The sequence below is a fragment of the Chiloscyllium plagiosum genome, unplaced genomic scaffold (assembly GCF_037043375.1).
Source record: "Chiloscyllium plagiosum isolate Xiang-an unplaced genomic scaffold, Cpla_swu_hap1 HiC_scaffold_26, whole genome shotgun sequence".
Taxonomy (NCBI): domain Eukaryota; kingdom Metazoa; phylum Chordata; class Chondrichthyes; order Orectolobiformes; family Hemiscylliidae; genus Chiloscyllium; species Chiloscyllium plagiosum.
This window is the reverse complement of record NW_028270164.1, coordinates 4,041,235-4,058,941: the sequence shown is the minus strand read 5'-3', so window position 1 is coordinate 4,058,941 and position 17,707 is coordinate 4,041,235. Positions and strand designations below refer to the sequence as shown.

The 17,707-nt window shown below is 42.6% G+C and overlaps 1 protein-coding gene across 1 annotated transcript in view; it reads left to right on the top strand.

Annotated features, from left to right (window-relative positions):
• Positions 1-14,331, top strand: part of LOC122563029 (leucine-rich repeats and immunoglobulin-like domains protein 2) — an 86,286-nt gene extending 71,955 nt beyond the window's left edge. The window contains exons 15-19 of the mRNA XM_043716348.2: positions 597-1,046; positions 2,220-2,372; positions 2,721-2,879; positions 3,264-3,548; positions 9,441-14,331. Of these exons, the coding sequence (XP_043572283.2) occupies positions 597-1,046; positions 2,220-2,372; positions 2,721-2,879; positions 3,264-3,548; positions 9,441-9,673 (1,280 nt within the window). The 3' untranslated portion in view covers positions 9,674-14,331. The remainder of the gene's footprint in view (positions 1-596; positions 1,047-2,219; positions 2,373-2,720; positions 2,880-3,263; positions 3,549-9,440) is intronic.
• The last annotated feature ends 3,376 nt before the right edge of the window (positions 14,332-17,707 follow it).

Sequence of the window (17,707 nt, the reverse complement as noted above, 5' to 3'; positions counted from 1 at the left end):
GTCGGCCTCTGCCCCCTCTCCCGGCAGCCGGACTGGCCACCAACAACAAGACTGCAGCTGCCTTTTGGAGGGGTGAGTCTCACACACACACGCAGCCACAGCCCTACACACAACTTTTTACTGCAACTTTTTGACAGGTTCCTCCTTTGCCCTGTACAGGACAATGTTACAGAGATTATCTGGGGAAGGGGGATTTAGGGTACATGCCTATGTCCAACTCCAGGAAATGTGTGGTGGGGGGAGAGAGAGAGGGCAGGAGGTCAGTCATTTGGAGGCAGTGCCTGGGCTCCCATCAGTCCAGGACTGTTCTCTGTTGCATTTCAGGAAGCGGAGTTCACTTTTAATGACTGTAAACAAAAGACGCGATCAGTGTTGGAAACGCGTCTTTGATGTATGTTTCTATCGGGACCTCGAGATTTCCTTCAGATAATCTGATATTTGGATAACCAAGGTTCCTCTGTATAACTTTCTATGCCATTATTCTGGTTGGCAATAAACATTGTGAATTATGTGAACCTGAGGTGTTCGCAAAGTTCTTAACACTGCTACCAGGCTGGACTAATCTCATTCCTCTGTTCTCTTCCTCTACCCTCCAGAAACCCCCTCATTTGTGCGGCCATTGGAAAATCGGACTGTTGCGAGAGGAGAGACTGCAGTTTTACAGTGCATAGCTAGTGGTAGCCCCACTCCACGCCTGAATTGGACCAAGGACAATGGCCCTTTAACAGTAACAGAGAGACACTTTTTTGCTGCTGCCAACCAGCTTCTGATCATTGTGGATGCTGGCCCAGAGGACATTGGGAAATATACCTGTGTCATGTCAAACACACTTGGGACAGAGCGAGGGCACATTTTTCTGAATGTGATTCCAACTTCCAACTGCGACTCCATGCAGAAAACTTCTGTCTTTGGAGATGACGGCTGGACAACAATTGGAATTGTAATCATAGTCGTGGTGGTTTGTGTGGTGGGCACGTCTCTGGTCTGGGTGATTGTTATCTATCACATGAGACGGAAGAGTGAAGATTACAGTATTACAAATACAGGTACACAAGTTTAAAACTGTTTTCATGTCTCCATAAAGTACTACACCATGACATTTTTATTTCTATTGTAAGTTCTTACATCTGTATTTATAATTGAAGTTACCTATGTAAATATTCACAATGTAACTACAGCCTCCTGATAGTGGTAGTGCTGCAGCACGTTTATATATGTACTCTAATGTAAATGCTGACTTAGACCATTGCGGTGAAGTCTGTGTGGACTAATGCTCTCTGTATTCAGACTGGAATGTGAACAGTCTGTATGGTTCAGTGAAACAAAGCATCTACACCAAGATGCTAACCTACTATTCTTCTCGCCGGATACAGAAACCCCACTGTGTAGTTTTTCTTTTTCCTGTAGTGCCTGGCTTTATCCAATTGGAACTTAAGTCTGCACTTGCTTTTTGTGCACAATGACAAAAAAAAACATAGATGTGGTTTTATTATGTGCGTAGACAGTGTAGAATATAATTTTCCTCAGATGGCAATATTTGATGTGTTAATAGATTCCAGGTGGTCTTAACTCAAGTTAGAGTCTGGCCACATGATAATTTCTTGGAATGAATGACTACAGAAACTGTGTCGAGGGCTACAAAAAGCAATAACAAATGTAATTTTGGTTCTCATCCTTTAAATGGAGTCTCCAACCCATCCCTTGCCTGCTTTATCTAGTGAAGCAGGTCTGGTGCTAATATAATTTGCATGACTGCATTGAATGGTCATGTTCAATTAACAATCAGCAAGGGTCCCCTCCACTATGGAGGATTATCGAGTATTTCTGTCGAAGGATGGTGTTTGTATTTGATAGATGACAAACTTGTCAGTAGTGATTTAAAGGCTTAGCTTGTAACTGGACCACTATCTCTGGCTATGTGATACACTTTGATGTGTAAAGCAGTTAGTGTACTCTTTGCTGACCCTGTAAGGAATGCCTCTTGTTTAAAAATGACATACCAAATTAGTTCAGTCTCTTTAGTAAGAATCTGCTGAGACTTACACTTTTGTGTAAATTAGTGACTTAGAAAATAACATTGGTCTTATTTCAGTATCAGTGAATTAACTATCCTAGTATAAAGAAAGGATCTCTTCAAGTGCAAGTTTAATAGATGGACCTAAAGTATAAATATTATTGCTCAGTGTAATGTTTTAACAAGCTTACTCTGTTCCTCCTAGATGAAATGAATTTGCCCGCTGACATTCCAAGTTATCTGTCATCCCAAGGAACGCTATCTGAGCCTCAGGAAGGCTACAGCAACTCTGAGGCTGGAAGCCACCAACAGCTGATGGCCTCCACTGCCCATGGCTACGTACATAAAGGAACTGATGGTGAGTAAAGTTGGCTGTTCTGATTTGTGCCCTAGCTTGTTGGGATGGTGATTTGACTTCAGTGCCACAGCGTTCTGGTTATAGTTGATAGATTCAAACAGGAAGAAAGGTAAAAGTGGAGTTAGACATACAAGGGTACCTTCTTCACACAGAGCTTAATAAAGTTGTGGAATAAATTACCAGTGTGGGATTTTGAAGTAAACAGGGGTGATGCAGGCTGGTTCAACATGTTCAGTGATATCTTCCTTCCCATTTGGGAACTTCCCCAGGTGGATGGATTTCTATTGTTCCGGTATTCTTAATGATGTACTAACATAGACTTTCAAACTTGTTGTTTTTCCCAAATAGGTATTTGCTATGTGGATACTGGGAGTGAGACGGATGCTGATTTGCTGACCACTCCCCTTGGTACAAATCTGCATGGGAGAATGGGATGTTTCTATGCAGGGCGAAGCAGCTTCCACCCGAGTGAGCCTCGTGAAGGACTAGCACAGCAGACCAACCCAGGTGTGTATTACAGCTGCTGTTCATGTTTGGGCGAACCAAGTAATACATATTTGGACTGTGTAAACTGCAGCGCAGTAAAACCAAAATCAGCAGCCCAGAAAAATTAGTCTGTTTCAAAGACTCGCATGTTTTACTTCACTATTGGTTTGGCTAATTTATTTTAACCGTACTGGTTCAAGTATTAATCAAAGACTTAAAGTCAAGAGACCTTGTGTACAAAATAACAGCTGCTTTTGCCACTGCAGCAACTCTGAATGTAGTTCTAGGAGGTTATTAAGATTAAATTGTAGATATTTTAGTTTTACTAAGAATCCAAGAAAAACTGCCAACCAGAGAATTGGTGCTTAAATTATTTACCTTTAACCCCTAAATCTGTGTTTTCAGGTGGTACTTCTGGGCCATTAGTGATCTGCTCAGACTGTTACGACAATGCAAACATATACTCAAGGAATCGAGAGTACTGCCCATACACATTCCTTGGAGAGGAAGATCCCCTGGAACATTCTCTGACTAACATTATGGGTCAGCTTCCAAAGGACAGCTTCACAGTACATGCTCAGCATGAAGGTATAGCCATAGACAGTCTGATGACAGAGGCCAACATGTCCGTTTATTTAACAAATCACAATAGGAAAAGCAATCCAGCAAGTGCACAGCAGCACCAGAAAGGTAAGTTATTTGTTTCACTTATGAAACCTTGAGTCTCTCCAGCAACAGCCAACTTTGAGGCAGAATGACAAAAAAATCTACAGCCCACATCTTACAACGAACATAGTTTAGAGGATGCCACTGTTATTTGTTTAAATTGAGTTTGAATATTGACAGATGGGGACATTGAACTATACGGTTGTAATGTCTTAGTTTGAATTATCTAAAATGGAGCAGAGATTGCTATCTGGTCATCTTCATTCTCTAACTTTAAGAGTTTGGACAGGCTAGATATCCTGGATGGAAATGATACCAGGTAAACTGGAGCAGTGGGCTAGTGTGGAGTAAATGATACTGTGTTAACTGGAGCACTGAGCTAGCGTGAAGTAAATGATACTGGGTAAACTAGAGCAGTGGACTGGTATATCTTCAGGTCCAGTTGGGCTTCATCCTTATGTCACAAGATTGTTTGCTGATGAAATAGTAGATTTACTGATAATTTTCCCAAATTCACTTGATTTAGTAAAAATTCCATCTGACTGGACAACAGCAAATTCAAGAAGAGAGGAAGGTAGAAACTAAAGACAAGTTAGCTGGACAGCTGTCACAGGGGATCGATTGTTCGTGAAATTATTGCTGGATATATAGTAAAGTTCAAGGTAATCAGTAGTCAGCATGGTTACCTTAAAGGGAAAAGAGTATTATGAGCAGTGAATACGTTAGTTTGATGCTAGAATGCATTTAATAAAGTGCCATGTTAAATGTTATTTCAGAAATGAAAGCTCATGGTGTATGCTGTAACACTAACATACATAAATTGGTAGACAAAAAACAGAATACAGTCTCTAAGTTCTATTGTGGTTTCATTCTGGAGTCCATTCACATGTTAAATTGTACTTAAGCACAATACAATGCAGGATAATATAAAGTAGTCATTTATGCGTCCATAAAACATTTGTAATGTTGCATGTTTAAAATTACACCTGTGTACAGCATCACATTCATAAGTTGGACATTTGTAAATCGGAGAACCCTTGTTTGCATAAGTGGGTCTTTGTCTAATTGGTCATAGGTTTTTTGAAAGAAAGGAATCTTATCAGGGGTCTCTGTTCAACATTGATTTAGATGAGGAAAGCAAAGGTGTGGTAGCTAAATATGCAGATGTCATCAAGATACGTAGAAATGTACATTGTGAAGAAGACCAGAATTTGTAGACTGACATAGATTAAATGAGTAGGCAGAAAGCTGGCTGATGGAGAATAATGTGCGAAAATATGAAATTGGTCCCCTTGGCAGGGAGGATGATAAAAACACTTATTTACAGGGCGAATAATTGTAAGATTCAAACATACAAGTTTTGGTGTCACAAAACATTCATATGTATGTACAGTACATAATTGAGAAGGGTAATGGGTACTGTCCTTTATTAGTAGAAGAAGGAAATCAGCATAAAAGATGTTATACTTTAGTTATAGTGGACATTGGTGAGACTGCATATAATCATACAGCACAGAAACAGACCTTCAGTCCAACCAGTCCATATCAAATATAACCTCAAACTAAATTAGTCCCACCTGCCTGCTTCTGGCCATGTCCCTCCAAACCTTTCCTATTCGTATACTTGTCCAAATGTCTTTTAAACATTGTAATTGTACCCACATCCACCACTTCCTCAGTGTGTAAACATATTTCCCCTCATGTCTTTTTTAAATTTCTCCTCTAACCTTAAAAATGTACCCCTTAGTCTCACAATCCCCCATCCTTGGGAAAAGACAACTACCATTAACTCTATCTATACAGTCATTATTTTAGAAACTTCTATCAAGTCCTCTCTCAACCTCCTTCGCTCCAGTGATAAAAGCTCCCAACCTTTCTTTATAACTCAAACCTTTCATACCTTCTGAACCCTCTTCAGCTTAATAATATCCTTCATATAATTAGGTGACCAGAACTGGAGACCTAAGAAGAAGCCTCAGCAATGTCATAGAGATGTACAGCATGGAAACAAACCCTTCGCTCCAACTCGTCCATGCCAACTGGATGTCCTAACGTAATCTAGTCCCATCTGCCAGCACCCGGCCCATATCCCTCCAAACCCTTCCTATTCATATACCCATCCAGATATCTTTTAAATGTTGCAATTGTACTAGTCTCCACCAATTCCTCTGGCAGCTCATTCCATACACGTACCATCTTCTGCATGAAAATGTTGCCACTTGGGTCTCTTTTATATCCTTCCCCTCTAACCCTAAACCTATGCCGACTCGTTCTGGACTTCCCCCACCCCAGGGAAAAGACTTTGTCTATTTATCTTATCTATGCCCGTCATGATTTTATAAACCTCTATAAGGTCACCCCTCAGCCTTCAACGCTCCAGGGAGAACAGCCCCAGCCTGTTCACCCTCTCCCTATAGCTCAGATCATCCACCCTTGCCAACATCCTTGTAAATCTTTTCTGAACCCCTTAGATTCACAATATCCTTCCAATAGGAAGAACACCAGAATTGTACACAGTATTCCAACAGTGGCCTAACCAATGTTCTGTATAGCCACAACATGATCTCCCAACCCCTGTACTCAATACTCTGACCAATAAAGGAAAGCGTACCAAACGCCACCTTCACTATCCTATCTACCTGCGACTCCACTTTCAAGGAGCTATGATCCTGCATTCCAAGGTCTCTGTTCAGCAACACTCCCTTGGACCTTACCATTAAGTGTATAAGTCCTGCTAAGATTTGTTTTCGCAAAATGCAGCACCTCATGTTTACTTAAATTAAACTCCATCTGCTGCTACTCAGCCCATTGGCCCATCTGATCGAGATCCCGTTGTAATCTGAGGTAGCCCACTTCGCTGTCCACCACACCTCTAATTTTGGTGTCATCTGCAAACTTACTAACTATACCTCTTATGTTCACATCCAAATCATGTCCTGTACACCTCAACATGACTTCCCAACATCTATAACCAACAGACTGAGCAAGTGGGATACTGTGCAGTTTTAGTCTCCTTATTTAAGGAAAGATCCAAATGCATTGGAAGCAGATGAAGAGAACCTCAGAAGAGGTTTTTTTAAACTAATACCTGGAATGTTTATGGTTGTTTTAGATTAGATTACTTACATTAGATTAGATTAGATTACTCACAGTGTGGAAACAGGCCCTTCAGCCCAACAAGTCCACACCGACCCGCCAAAGTGCAGCCCACCCATACCCCTACATTTACCCCTTTTACCTAACACTCCGGGCAATTTAGCATGGCCAATTCACCTGACCTGCACATCTTTGGACTGTGGGAGGAAACCGGAGCACCCGGAGGAAACCCACGCAGACACGGGGAAAATGTGCAAACTCCACACAGTCAGTCGCCTGAGGCGGGAAATGAACCCGGGTCTCTGGCGCTGTGAGGCAACAGTGCTAACCACTGTGCCACCGTGCCGCCCACTACTGGCTGTGCAGGAGTGCAGGATCATAGTTCCTTGAAAGTGGAGTCGCAGGTAGATAGGATAGTGAAGGTGGCGTTTGGTATGTTTTCCTTTATTGGTCAGAGTATTGAGTACAGGAGTGGGGAGATCATGTTGCGGCTGTATAGGACATTGGTTAGGCCATTGTTGGAATACTGTGTACAATTCTGGTGTCCTCCTATTGTAAGGATATTGTGAATCTATAAGGGGTTCAGAAAAGATTTACAAGGATGTTGGCAAGGGTGGAGGATTTGAGCTATCGGGAGAGGCTGGTATATGAGGATAGGACAGATTGATCTGCTTTTTACTGATGTTTAGAAGAAGGAGTGACTTAATTGGTGTGTATAAAATTCTAAATTGCCTTGATAAGGTGGAAATGGAAAGGATGTTTCCTTTTGAGGGTCAGTCCAGATATAGTGAATGCAGTTTTAAAATTGTGTCATCCTTTTAGGGCACACATGAGCAATGTTTTAGGGTTGAGAAGTTTGGAACTCTGCCCCAGAAGGCAGTGGTGGTGAGGTCACTGAGCAAATTTAAGACAAGTGGATAAGATTCTTGCTAGGGGATTGGTGTAGATGGGAATGTGGAATTTTCAGTGAGCAGATCAGCTCTGATTTTATTGAGTGACACAGGCTTGAGAGGCCAAATAGTGTACTTCTCCTATTTCATATACTTGTAGGTTATAAAAAAAAATTCTCGAGGAGAAAGTGAGGGCTGCAGATGCTGGAGATCAGAGCTGAAAATGTGTTGCTGGAAAAGCGCAGCAGGTCAGGCAGCATCTAAGGAACAGGAGAATCGACGTTTCGGGCATAGGCCCGTCTTCAGGACGTTTCCTGAAGACGGGCTTATGTCTGAAACGTCGATTCTCCGGTTCCTTGGATGCTGCCTGACCTGCTGCGCTTTTCCAGCAACACATTTTCAGCTATAAAAAAAATTCTGACAAGTACTGAAAATTAGATTAGATTAAGATTCCATATAGTGTAGAAACAGGCCCTTTGGCCCAACAAGTCCACACCGACCCTCTGAAGAGTAACCCACCCAGACCCATTTCCCTCTGACTTATGCACCTAACGCCATGGGCAGTTTAGCATGGCCAATTCACCTGACCTGCACATCTTTGGACTGTGGGAGAAAACCGGAGCACCCGGAGGAAACCCATACAGACACGGGGAGAATGTGCAAACTCCACACAGACAGTCACCCGAGGCTGGAATTGAACCTGAGACCCTGGTGCTGTGAGGCAGCAGTGCTCACCACTGAGCCACCATGCCGCCCATATATAGCATGAAAATGTTAGGAATTCAGTGTCTTAAAAAGAAGTGGATTTGTGTTTATGGTAAAAATTCTGACATGAATCTAAAATAACATCATCATTCCTTCACCATAAATCAATCAGCATAAAATGCTTTGACCTTAACATTGGGAAACTAAATTCCTCGTATCACAACTGCTGCACATTTTCGGGTGCTTTAAGGTTTTTTCCTTATCACTGCGTACTTGTGTAGGTGTGCACCATACCTTTAAGAGAGACTGGAAGCTGGAACAGACTCGGAGAGGCACAGAATGTGCTGAAAGAAGTTAAAATGTTTGACTGTGAAACCACATGAGTTGCCATGATACAAAAACAAATTCAAATTTGGCCAATCAATTTAAATTATGCCCCAGATATGAAAATCCAATTAAATTTGAATTTAGTATTTTGACAACAACAAACCAATGAAATGATCCAATATTTTGAGGGTATAAAACCGGACTTTTTGAACAGTTAGGGGGAGAACTGTCAAAAACACCAACAAGTATAGACTGCTAGCTGAAGAGCTCTCCCAAAGGTACCTATTCATATGAAAGACCTGTGAAGCAGAATACCGAAGAAAAGATGACAGAGAAAAACCTACAGAGGAAAATTGACAAAGCTGACTGGTTTTGAAACCTTTTTTTTTGTAAATCTGAATCAGGCTTTTTTTTAATTGGACCAGTATGGTAGAGTGGGAGGTAAAAGATAGGTTTAAGTGAAAGGAGTTGTAAATGGTTGTCTAACGTTCTCTTGTGGTTTTAAAGAATAAAGTTATTCATTTTTACTTTAAATTGTGAAATCTGTGATAGTTCTTAGCCTCTCAAAATGTAAAAGATTATGGTGCGAGGTGAGCTTCTGTATGTGTCGGATTTAAATTAGCAGAGGGGTTTACCCTGTGTCGTAACAAATTATAACACTAATTGCAATTTCTTTGTTATTTTTGATGCTCACTGAAATAGTTCAGTACAGTAAATAGTGTCTACATATTGAGTTTAATCATGCGCTAAGAATTGCTTAGGCTAAATGTGTGCACATATGAGGCTGAAAATTATGTTGTGACTTAATTTTAAGAACTAATGTTGTGTTAGAGTTAATTGTTGCATATTAATTTTCTCATTGTCTATCTGTCTGTCTGTCTTTGCCTTTTTTCATTAGAATCCTGCCCACAGCCTCCTTGGGGTTCGAGTACAGATTCAGGACATTCTCATTATTCACAGCAACCTGTGACTATTCACGAGAATCCCCAGGCTTTTTTGGAAGGTGACAATGAGACAGAGGATGGGGCTGAACCCTCCGTAGCTAAAAGCAGACTGAGCCAGAGGAGCCTTGAGCAGAACACTGGCAATGAGCGGACTTTAGACATGCAGGCTTATGGTGCCACTACGTAGATCATGTATGTGATGAATGCACATGTACTGTTGGTCCCCTGGGCATCAGAACCTCCATTCACTACCTCAAAGCATTGACACTGAGGCCAGAACTGGCTATGTATGTTTATGATTAGGCTTGACAGCTCCTCATCTTCATTTACAACAATCCTTGGAAGGAAGCAACAAAGAATGGTTCGTTATTGAGTACATTTTTCTGGTGTAAGCCACATTAATATGAGACTTTAGTATTTCAGCCACTATCCTAGGGCAAAGATGACAATTGGAATTGTGGAATGCTCCCTGAAATATTGGCAAACCTCTTGGAATCCCATAATAAAAATTAAAATTGCCTGCAAGCATTGGCTATGGAAAATGCTCCCTCCAGCTAAATAATTGGACCCCTTAATTTTCTCCCTGTGTACTCACCAAAACTTCATCTTGTGTTCAGCTCAGTGTCCTCCTCCATATAAGTCCAGCTTTGGAACACTAAAATTAGGTTACTGGATATATATTTCATAGTTCCAGTGAATGCAGTGTGCCGAATGTTACTGACATTGTGCTGTCAAAACTAGAAAGTACATTTAACTGATTTGAGAGCAGCAAATGGATGAGTAATCATATGTAATTGTTCTCCTGTCTGAACTGACTTCACAGGGACACAATTGCAAGGTGTCCAGCTCCAGTTGGGACTTAGCAATTAGCCTTTCGAAAATAATCTCATCTTTGCCAAGACAGCAGCTCTCCGTTGTAAATGCATCCAAAAGAACATTCTCTCTTCTCTCGCAAGTGTGATTATTATGTAGGCAGTCAGCTGGCAGATACCACACTGAGTTATTAGTTATAATCCAGCTTCAGTGCACCAAATACAGAGCCATTACAGTATCTGGACTGCGCTTATAATGTAGGATATACTGATTGAATTGTGAGTTTTTGCACTGCTGCCAGAAGATTTATAATGCTACATACATTCCTGTTTTTTTTTAAATCATTGGAGTTTTAAAAAGAACTTGCAGTGCTCCAGCCACAATGAACTCAGTGTGACATGACTGTTGTGTCTCGCCTGCAAGATTTGAGCAGGACGATTTTTGGATTGGCACGGGACTATTGCTGAGAAAAAAGATTGTCTTCGACTGCCTGTCTGAGTATGAGAATTTTAAAATGCCGGATGTTGGTTGGCCAGCTGATGTGTTCATGCTTGAGGTTGTCCTCGGCTGTTCAAGACTTGAACTGGAACCGAAGCAGTGACAACAGCTGCACTTAATGAATTTGAGTGGCAAATGCAGTGAGCCTCTCCTCCTCGTGGATTGCCATATAATCTTGGCATGATAATCATAAACATACACGCTTGGATTTCATTTTGGCCCTACTGGTGATTCCTTGTTGGTTAGCTAGCAGGAGAGAACGTGTTGGTGGGGGCAATGTCAAAGCATTAAACGGTTCCATGTGGCTGATAAAACTTTCCTCCCTGGTCACAATGTCCTTGTCTATATTGGAACCTTTGGTATAAATTGACTGTTGCATTTATAACTTTTATATATATTATATATATTCTATACATATGCACATGTTAAAATCAAATGTGGAGCCTTACATATTGTAAATAAGTTTCCTTTTTTAAATTATGGATTTGAAAGCTTGTTGTGAGAACGGGTGCACATGATATACATAGCTGGGCCAGCATCTTCACTCCCACAGTCTGCATTGTCCTGAGTTAGTCCTGGTAGCTGCAACTTTAAAAGATAGTTCCAGTTATTGATAACCAAATATTACAGGACAATGGAACATGATGAACAGTGGAGCTATTCACCACTTGCATGCTCAATTTGAGCCCTGTGCATATAACAACCTGAATGTTTCATAATTACCTGTGATTTTGGAGAGTGCAATCCCATGGTGTTAAAACATCAGTGTGAGATGGCAGCTGGAAACATCCATCTGAATCATCAACTTCAGAAACTTTTAAATTCTCCCATTGAATCAGCACCTGTTAAACTTCCTGCATCTACATGGACCCACTCTTAATATAGATGTGATCATATTGAAGTTGTACAGTAGCACCTGTTGCTAAAACTAAACATTAATGTTTCCATGTAGCTCAGTAGCAACAGTTGCGTCTGCAGTAGTTTGCTGTGTTGATGAAAGCAAAGTGCTGAAATAGAAACCGAGCATGCTGGAAATTCTGTACCCAACAGGTCAGGTAGTGTGCGAGGTGAGAGAAAAATAAACCAAGTTCATATTTCAGGCCAATGAACAGTGAAAGCAATTCTGATGGAAGGTCACTGGCCTCGGATATTTAAACTGTAAAATGGAGGTGAAGAAACCATGGCTAGACCATAACTTTGTTTAAGCCCTTCAGGATTTAAACTATTGTTGGTCACGTTGCAGGGTATTAACTAAATAATCAATCCTGACTGAATGTTGCCTTCAGATGAACATAATTCTAATTATGGTCAAAAAGTCAGTTTCAGCTTAATATTGATGAACACAGCATGTTTCTTGCAGGGAAGACTGAAAAATCACTCTAAATACCATACTGTGCCCGCCATCTTATATAGCGTTAGGTGATGCATCAGTCTGCATGTGATAGGCAGTATCCAAGTCTGAACATGTGGGTACATTCATCTTGTTGTTCTAGTACAGATCTCCAAATGTTTGGAGATTGAATTCAATAAAACTGTAAACTTGTGTTTTTAAATAGGAGAATTGTACAAAAACTTCCCAATTATTGTAGAAATCCAACAGATTGACGAATGTCTGTCAGAGAAGAGAAATTGCCATTCTTGCATCATCGGATCCTACTCGTCTTTAGCTCACACTGTGGTTGACTCATCATGCTTTATTAGTGTCATCCATGTCCATACAATTATCAGTCACAAAGCTGGAAAACTACAAACTGTCAGCAGACTATTTTTGACAAGTGATTATGTCTGTAATGGCCATCAATGAACTAATTGGGTTTTTGTTTTGTGACAATCCAACACCTTTATAATCAGTTCATAATGTTTTCAAGGAATTTGATTTCATGTTCTCTGTTTATTACAGGCTGCTTTTACTATTCTAGGAACAACTGCACCCATGACCGACCTGTTTGTTCTCTGTAGTACTTGCTTTTGACTGTCCATATCTTAATGTCTTTGTCTTGCTCTTGTGACAAGCTGCCACCTGATAATGTGTTAATTGCAACTTGCTTATTTCTGTTTTCTCTCTACTTTTGAACCACAAGTTGGGGAAATGATGTAATAGAATTTCATTAATAATTCTTCAAAGTTTTGTGGGTTTTTAAACAAGCCAGTGGTAATGATTAACAGCATATTTATTTGACCCGATACTGTCAGTGACTGTAGTACACTGATTTATTTCATTGATGTCAGGGTTTGTTTCAGTGATTAATGATTTACTTTGGTGAATTATTACTTAAATATTCCATTCTAAAACATGCATTGGTGATTGTGAACATCCGCTAAGGTGGATTTGGCTGGTTAGTAATGGATTTCTGACTTTTTCTTTAATTCATCCAAATTTTGGAATTTGACAGACAGGCCATTCAGCCAATTTGGTCTTTGTTAACGTTTATGTTCCTGATCAGCTTCCCTCGCCTGACCCTACTTAATCTAACACAACTAGCATAACCTATTTTGTAACCTTTCTGCTTGTCTAGCTTCCCCTTAAATGTTAACAAATTCCATATTCTAAAATAAAGTATTGCTCTTGAGTAAAGAGGTTTCTACTCAATTCCCCATTAGTTACCATCTTCTATTTAATGGGTACTAGGTTTGGATTCTGCTCCACAAATTGAAACAACGTTGTCAAATCTGTCAAATACTTTAAACAGTTTTAAAGAACTCATCAGGTTGTCCCTTAAGTCTTCTCTTCCTCCAGAGAAGAGACCGAGCCTGTTGGCTTATTCCCGATAATTAGAATTTTTTGATTTTACATCCATCCTTGTAATGTAATGTTTTTGAAGTTTAATTTCTTTTAAAATCTACAACATTTCTCTGCTATTGAGATTGACAAAAGTGGAAAAAAGTTTGGTCAGGGACTGTCACCTGTATTACAGAGGTGGCCCTGTCACTAAAGTCAGTTGGTTTCTGCCATCTAATGTCTTTGAAATGTTAACACTTTAACAGTTGTACTGTCGTTGTTGCTGAGCTTTCCTCTCGTTCTTTCTCAAGCTGAGTCTATTCTTGGTAGGTTAAGTATGGTCTGGCCCTGACCACAGATACTGTCTGCATTTATTCACTTTCTTGCCCTGTAAATTTCACCAATTTACATAAACCCATGCGCCTCACCCACAAGCTGTTCCATAGAAATTTCTGCAAGCCTGTCATTCCAGCCCTTCAGTATCAAGATATTCACTCATGACTAAAGGTCCCTTTCTGACCTTGCCTCCTCTGCCCAACCTCTTGAACTACCTCTCCTAACAGACCTCCTTTGAAACTCCTCGTGAACAGGTACTGTGTTGCAAATCCCTCTTCCCAGCTACTGGATTCAGTGTCCCTCTAGAGATAATGTGCTATGGGCCATCTGCAACTACTGTGTGCGATGTGTGACCAGTGTCTGTCCTTATGTATATTTGTTGCTCCGCAGTTATCTGTACATTATGTAAAGCATGTGTAAAATAAACTTCCTGTAAAATATCTTGTATTTCTGCATACAGTAAAAAATATGAAAACTGAGCTGTAGGTATTTGGAATGTTTAAACCACCTTGTGACATGGTGATCAGACACAATGGGATTAGAAGGTGAGAATTAATTGGCCTAACATGCACAAGCTATTTGATTTTATGTAAGTGAAATGAAATTGTTCTTGTAGTCTTATCTGAGGGGTAATCTAAGGTATTTAAAATAACAAAGATTTCAATGGGTAGATTAAAGAGAAATATTTTTTCCTGGTGGAAATACGGAATAAGAGTGAAAAATCCTAAATTTAGTCATAGTATTTAGGAAAGATGTTTGCGCACACATTTGAGAAATCTGGAATTCCAACAGGCAGTGAATGTTCGGGCTCGGTGAAATATTCAAGGTGAGGGAATGTGGACAAAGTCAGAAGCCACACAACACCAGGCTACAGTCCAACAGGTTTGTTTGGAATCTCAAGCTTTCGGAGCACTGTCCCTTCACCTAACCAAGGCGCTGTGCTCGAAAGCTTGTGATTTCAAATAAACCTGTTGGACTATAACCCGGAGAAAGTGAGGGCTGCAGATGCTGGAGCTCAGAGTCGAGAGTGTTGTGCTGGAAAAGCACAGCAGGTCAGGCAGCATCCGAGGAGCAGGAGAGTTGATGTTTCGGGCATAAGCCCAGTGTGGTGTGATTTTAAATTTTGCCCACCCCAGCACCTCCACATAATGGAATACGGAGCAAAGGAGGGAAGCAAAGTTCAGAGGAGGGTTTAGCTGGGATTTAATTAAATGACTAAGTGAGTGTGAGGCACTGAACGACCTTTTTTTTGGTGGGGGTAGTGTAAAAAGGAGAAGGATGAGAGGTAAATTAGAAACCCAAATGCCTTTTTGCATGCATTCCATAACATCCTGCAGCACACAACCCCCGCTCCCCCACAATGATAGAAAAGGACCCAGGACCGCTTTAAAATGGGGTTCTTCTGATTTACATTTCACTATCATTTAATAAAACTATTGGAATTCACAAGGTAACTGATGAGCTCACTGTGCCTGTACAAATGACAGAACCATCCGTTTTGATCCATTTCCATTTTTTTTCCCATAATCCGGCAAATAACCATCCCCTTCAAGTATGTTTTCTCTAGAATTTGGCTAGTTAAGGAGATCTGATTGAAGTCTTTAAGGTATTAGCTAGAAGAGAGCAGGGACATAAACTGTTTTTACTAGTTGGAGATTCTACAACTGGCTGAAAATGTGTTGCTGGAAAAGCGCAGCAGGTCAGGCAGCATCCAGGGAACAGGAGAATCGACGTTTCGGGCATAAGCCCTTCTTCAGGAATGAGGAAAGTTTGTCCAGCAGGCTAAGATAAAAGATAGGGAGGAGGGACTTGGGGGAGGGGCGTGGAAAATGCGATAGGTGGAAAGAGGTCAAGGTGAGGGTGATAGGTCACACTGGGGTGGGGGCGGAGAGGTCAGGAAGAAGATTGCAGGTTAGGAAGGCGGTGCTGAGTTCGATGGATTTGACTGAGACAGGGTGGGGGGAGGGGAAATGAGGAAACTGGTGAAATCTGAGTTCATCCCTTGTGGTTGGAGGGTTCCTAGGCGGAAGATGAGGCGCTCTTACTCCAACCGTCGTGTTGCTGTGGTCAGGCGATGGAGGAGTCCAAAGACCTGCATATAGGGTCTTGGTTGAAGAAGTAGGTGCGAAGGCGGCGGAAGAATTGTTCGATGTCACGCCGTGTGTTGAACTCATTAATCCAAGAGCGTAGGGGAATGAAGGTGAGGCCTCTGCTGAGGACTGATCAGCAGTCCGCGCCTACTTCTTCAACCAAGACTCTCGCCCACCCTCTGACGACCCCTTCTCCCGCCTCCAACACACCCCATCCACCTGGACACCCCGTGCTGGCCTCCTACCTGCCCTCGACCTCTTCATAGCCAACTGCCGCCGCAATATTAACCGCCACCTGAACTCCCCCACCCCTCTCACCCACTCCAACCTCTCACCCTCGGAACGCGCAGCCCTCCACTCCCTCCGTTCCAACCCCAACCCCACGATCAAACCAGAAGACAAGGGAGGCGCGGTAGTAGTTTGGCGCACCGACCTTTACACCGCTGAGGCCAAACGCCAGCTCGCAGATACCTCCTCCTACTGCCCCCTTGACCATGACCCCACCCCCCACCACCAAACCATCATCTCCCAGACCGTCCATAACCTCATCACCTCGGGGGATCTCCCATCCACCGCCTCCAACCTCATAGTCCCACAACCCCGCACCTCCCGCTTCTACCTCCTGCCCAAAATCCACAAACCTGACTGCCCCGGCCGACCCATTATCTCCGCCTGCTCCTGCCCCACCGAACTCATCTCCGCATACCTTGACACTGTCCTGTCCCCCTGAGTCCAAGAACTCCCCACCTACGTTCGGGACACCACCCATGCCCTCCACCTCCTCCATGATTTTCGCTTCCCTGGTCCCCAAAGCCTTATCTTCACCATGGACATCCAGTCCCTGTACACCTCCATCCCTCATCACGAAGGACTCAAAGCCCTCCGCTTCTTCCTTTCCCGCCGTACCAACCAGTACCCTTCCACTGACACCCTCCTTCGACTGACTGAACTGGTCCTTACCCTGAACAACTTCTCTTTCCAATCCTCCCACTTCCTCCAAACGAAAGGAGTAGCCATGGGCACCCGCATGGGCCCCAGCTATGCCTGCCTTTTCGTAGGATATGTGGAACAATCCATCTTCCGCAACTACACTGGCCCCAACCCCCACCTTTTCCTCCGCTACATCGATGACTGTATCGGCGCCACCTCGTGCTCCCACGAGGAGGTTGAACAGTTCATCCACTTCACCAACACCTTCCACCCCGACCTCAAATTCACCTGGACAGTCTCAGATTCCTCCCTCCCCTTCCTCGACCTTTCTATTTCTATCTCAGACGACCGAATCAACACGGACATCTACTACAAACCGACCGACTCCCACAGCTACCTGGACTACACCTCCTCCCATCCTGCCCCCTGTAAAAACGCCATCCCATTCTCCCAATTCCTTCGTCTCCGCCGCATCTGCTCCCAGGAGGACCAGGTCCAAAAACGCACATCCCAGATGGCCTCCTCCTTCAAGGACCGCAATTTCCCCCCTAACGTGGTCGACGATGCCCTCCACCGCATCTCTTCCACTTCCCATGCCTCCGCCCTTGAGCCCTGCCCCTCCAACCGCCACCAGGACAGAACCCCACTGGTCCTCACCTACCACCCACCAATCTCCATGTACAGCGCATCATCCGCCGTCATTTCCGCCACCTCCAAACGGACCCCACCACCAAGGATATATTTCCCTCCCCTCCCCTATCAGCATTCCGTAAAGACCACTCCCTCCATGACTCCCTCGTCAGATCCACACCCCCCACCAACCCAACCTCCACTC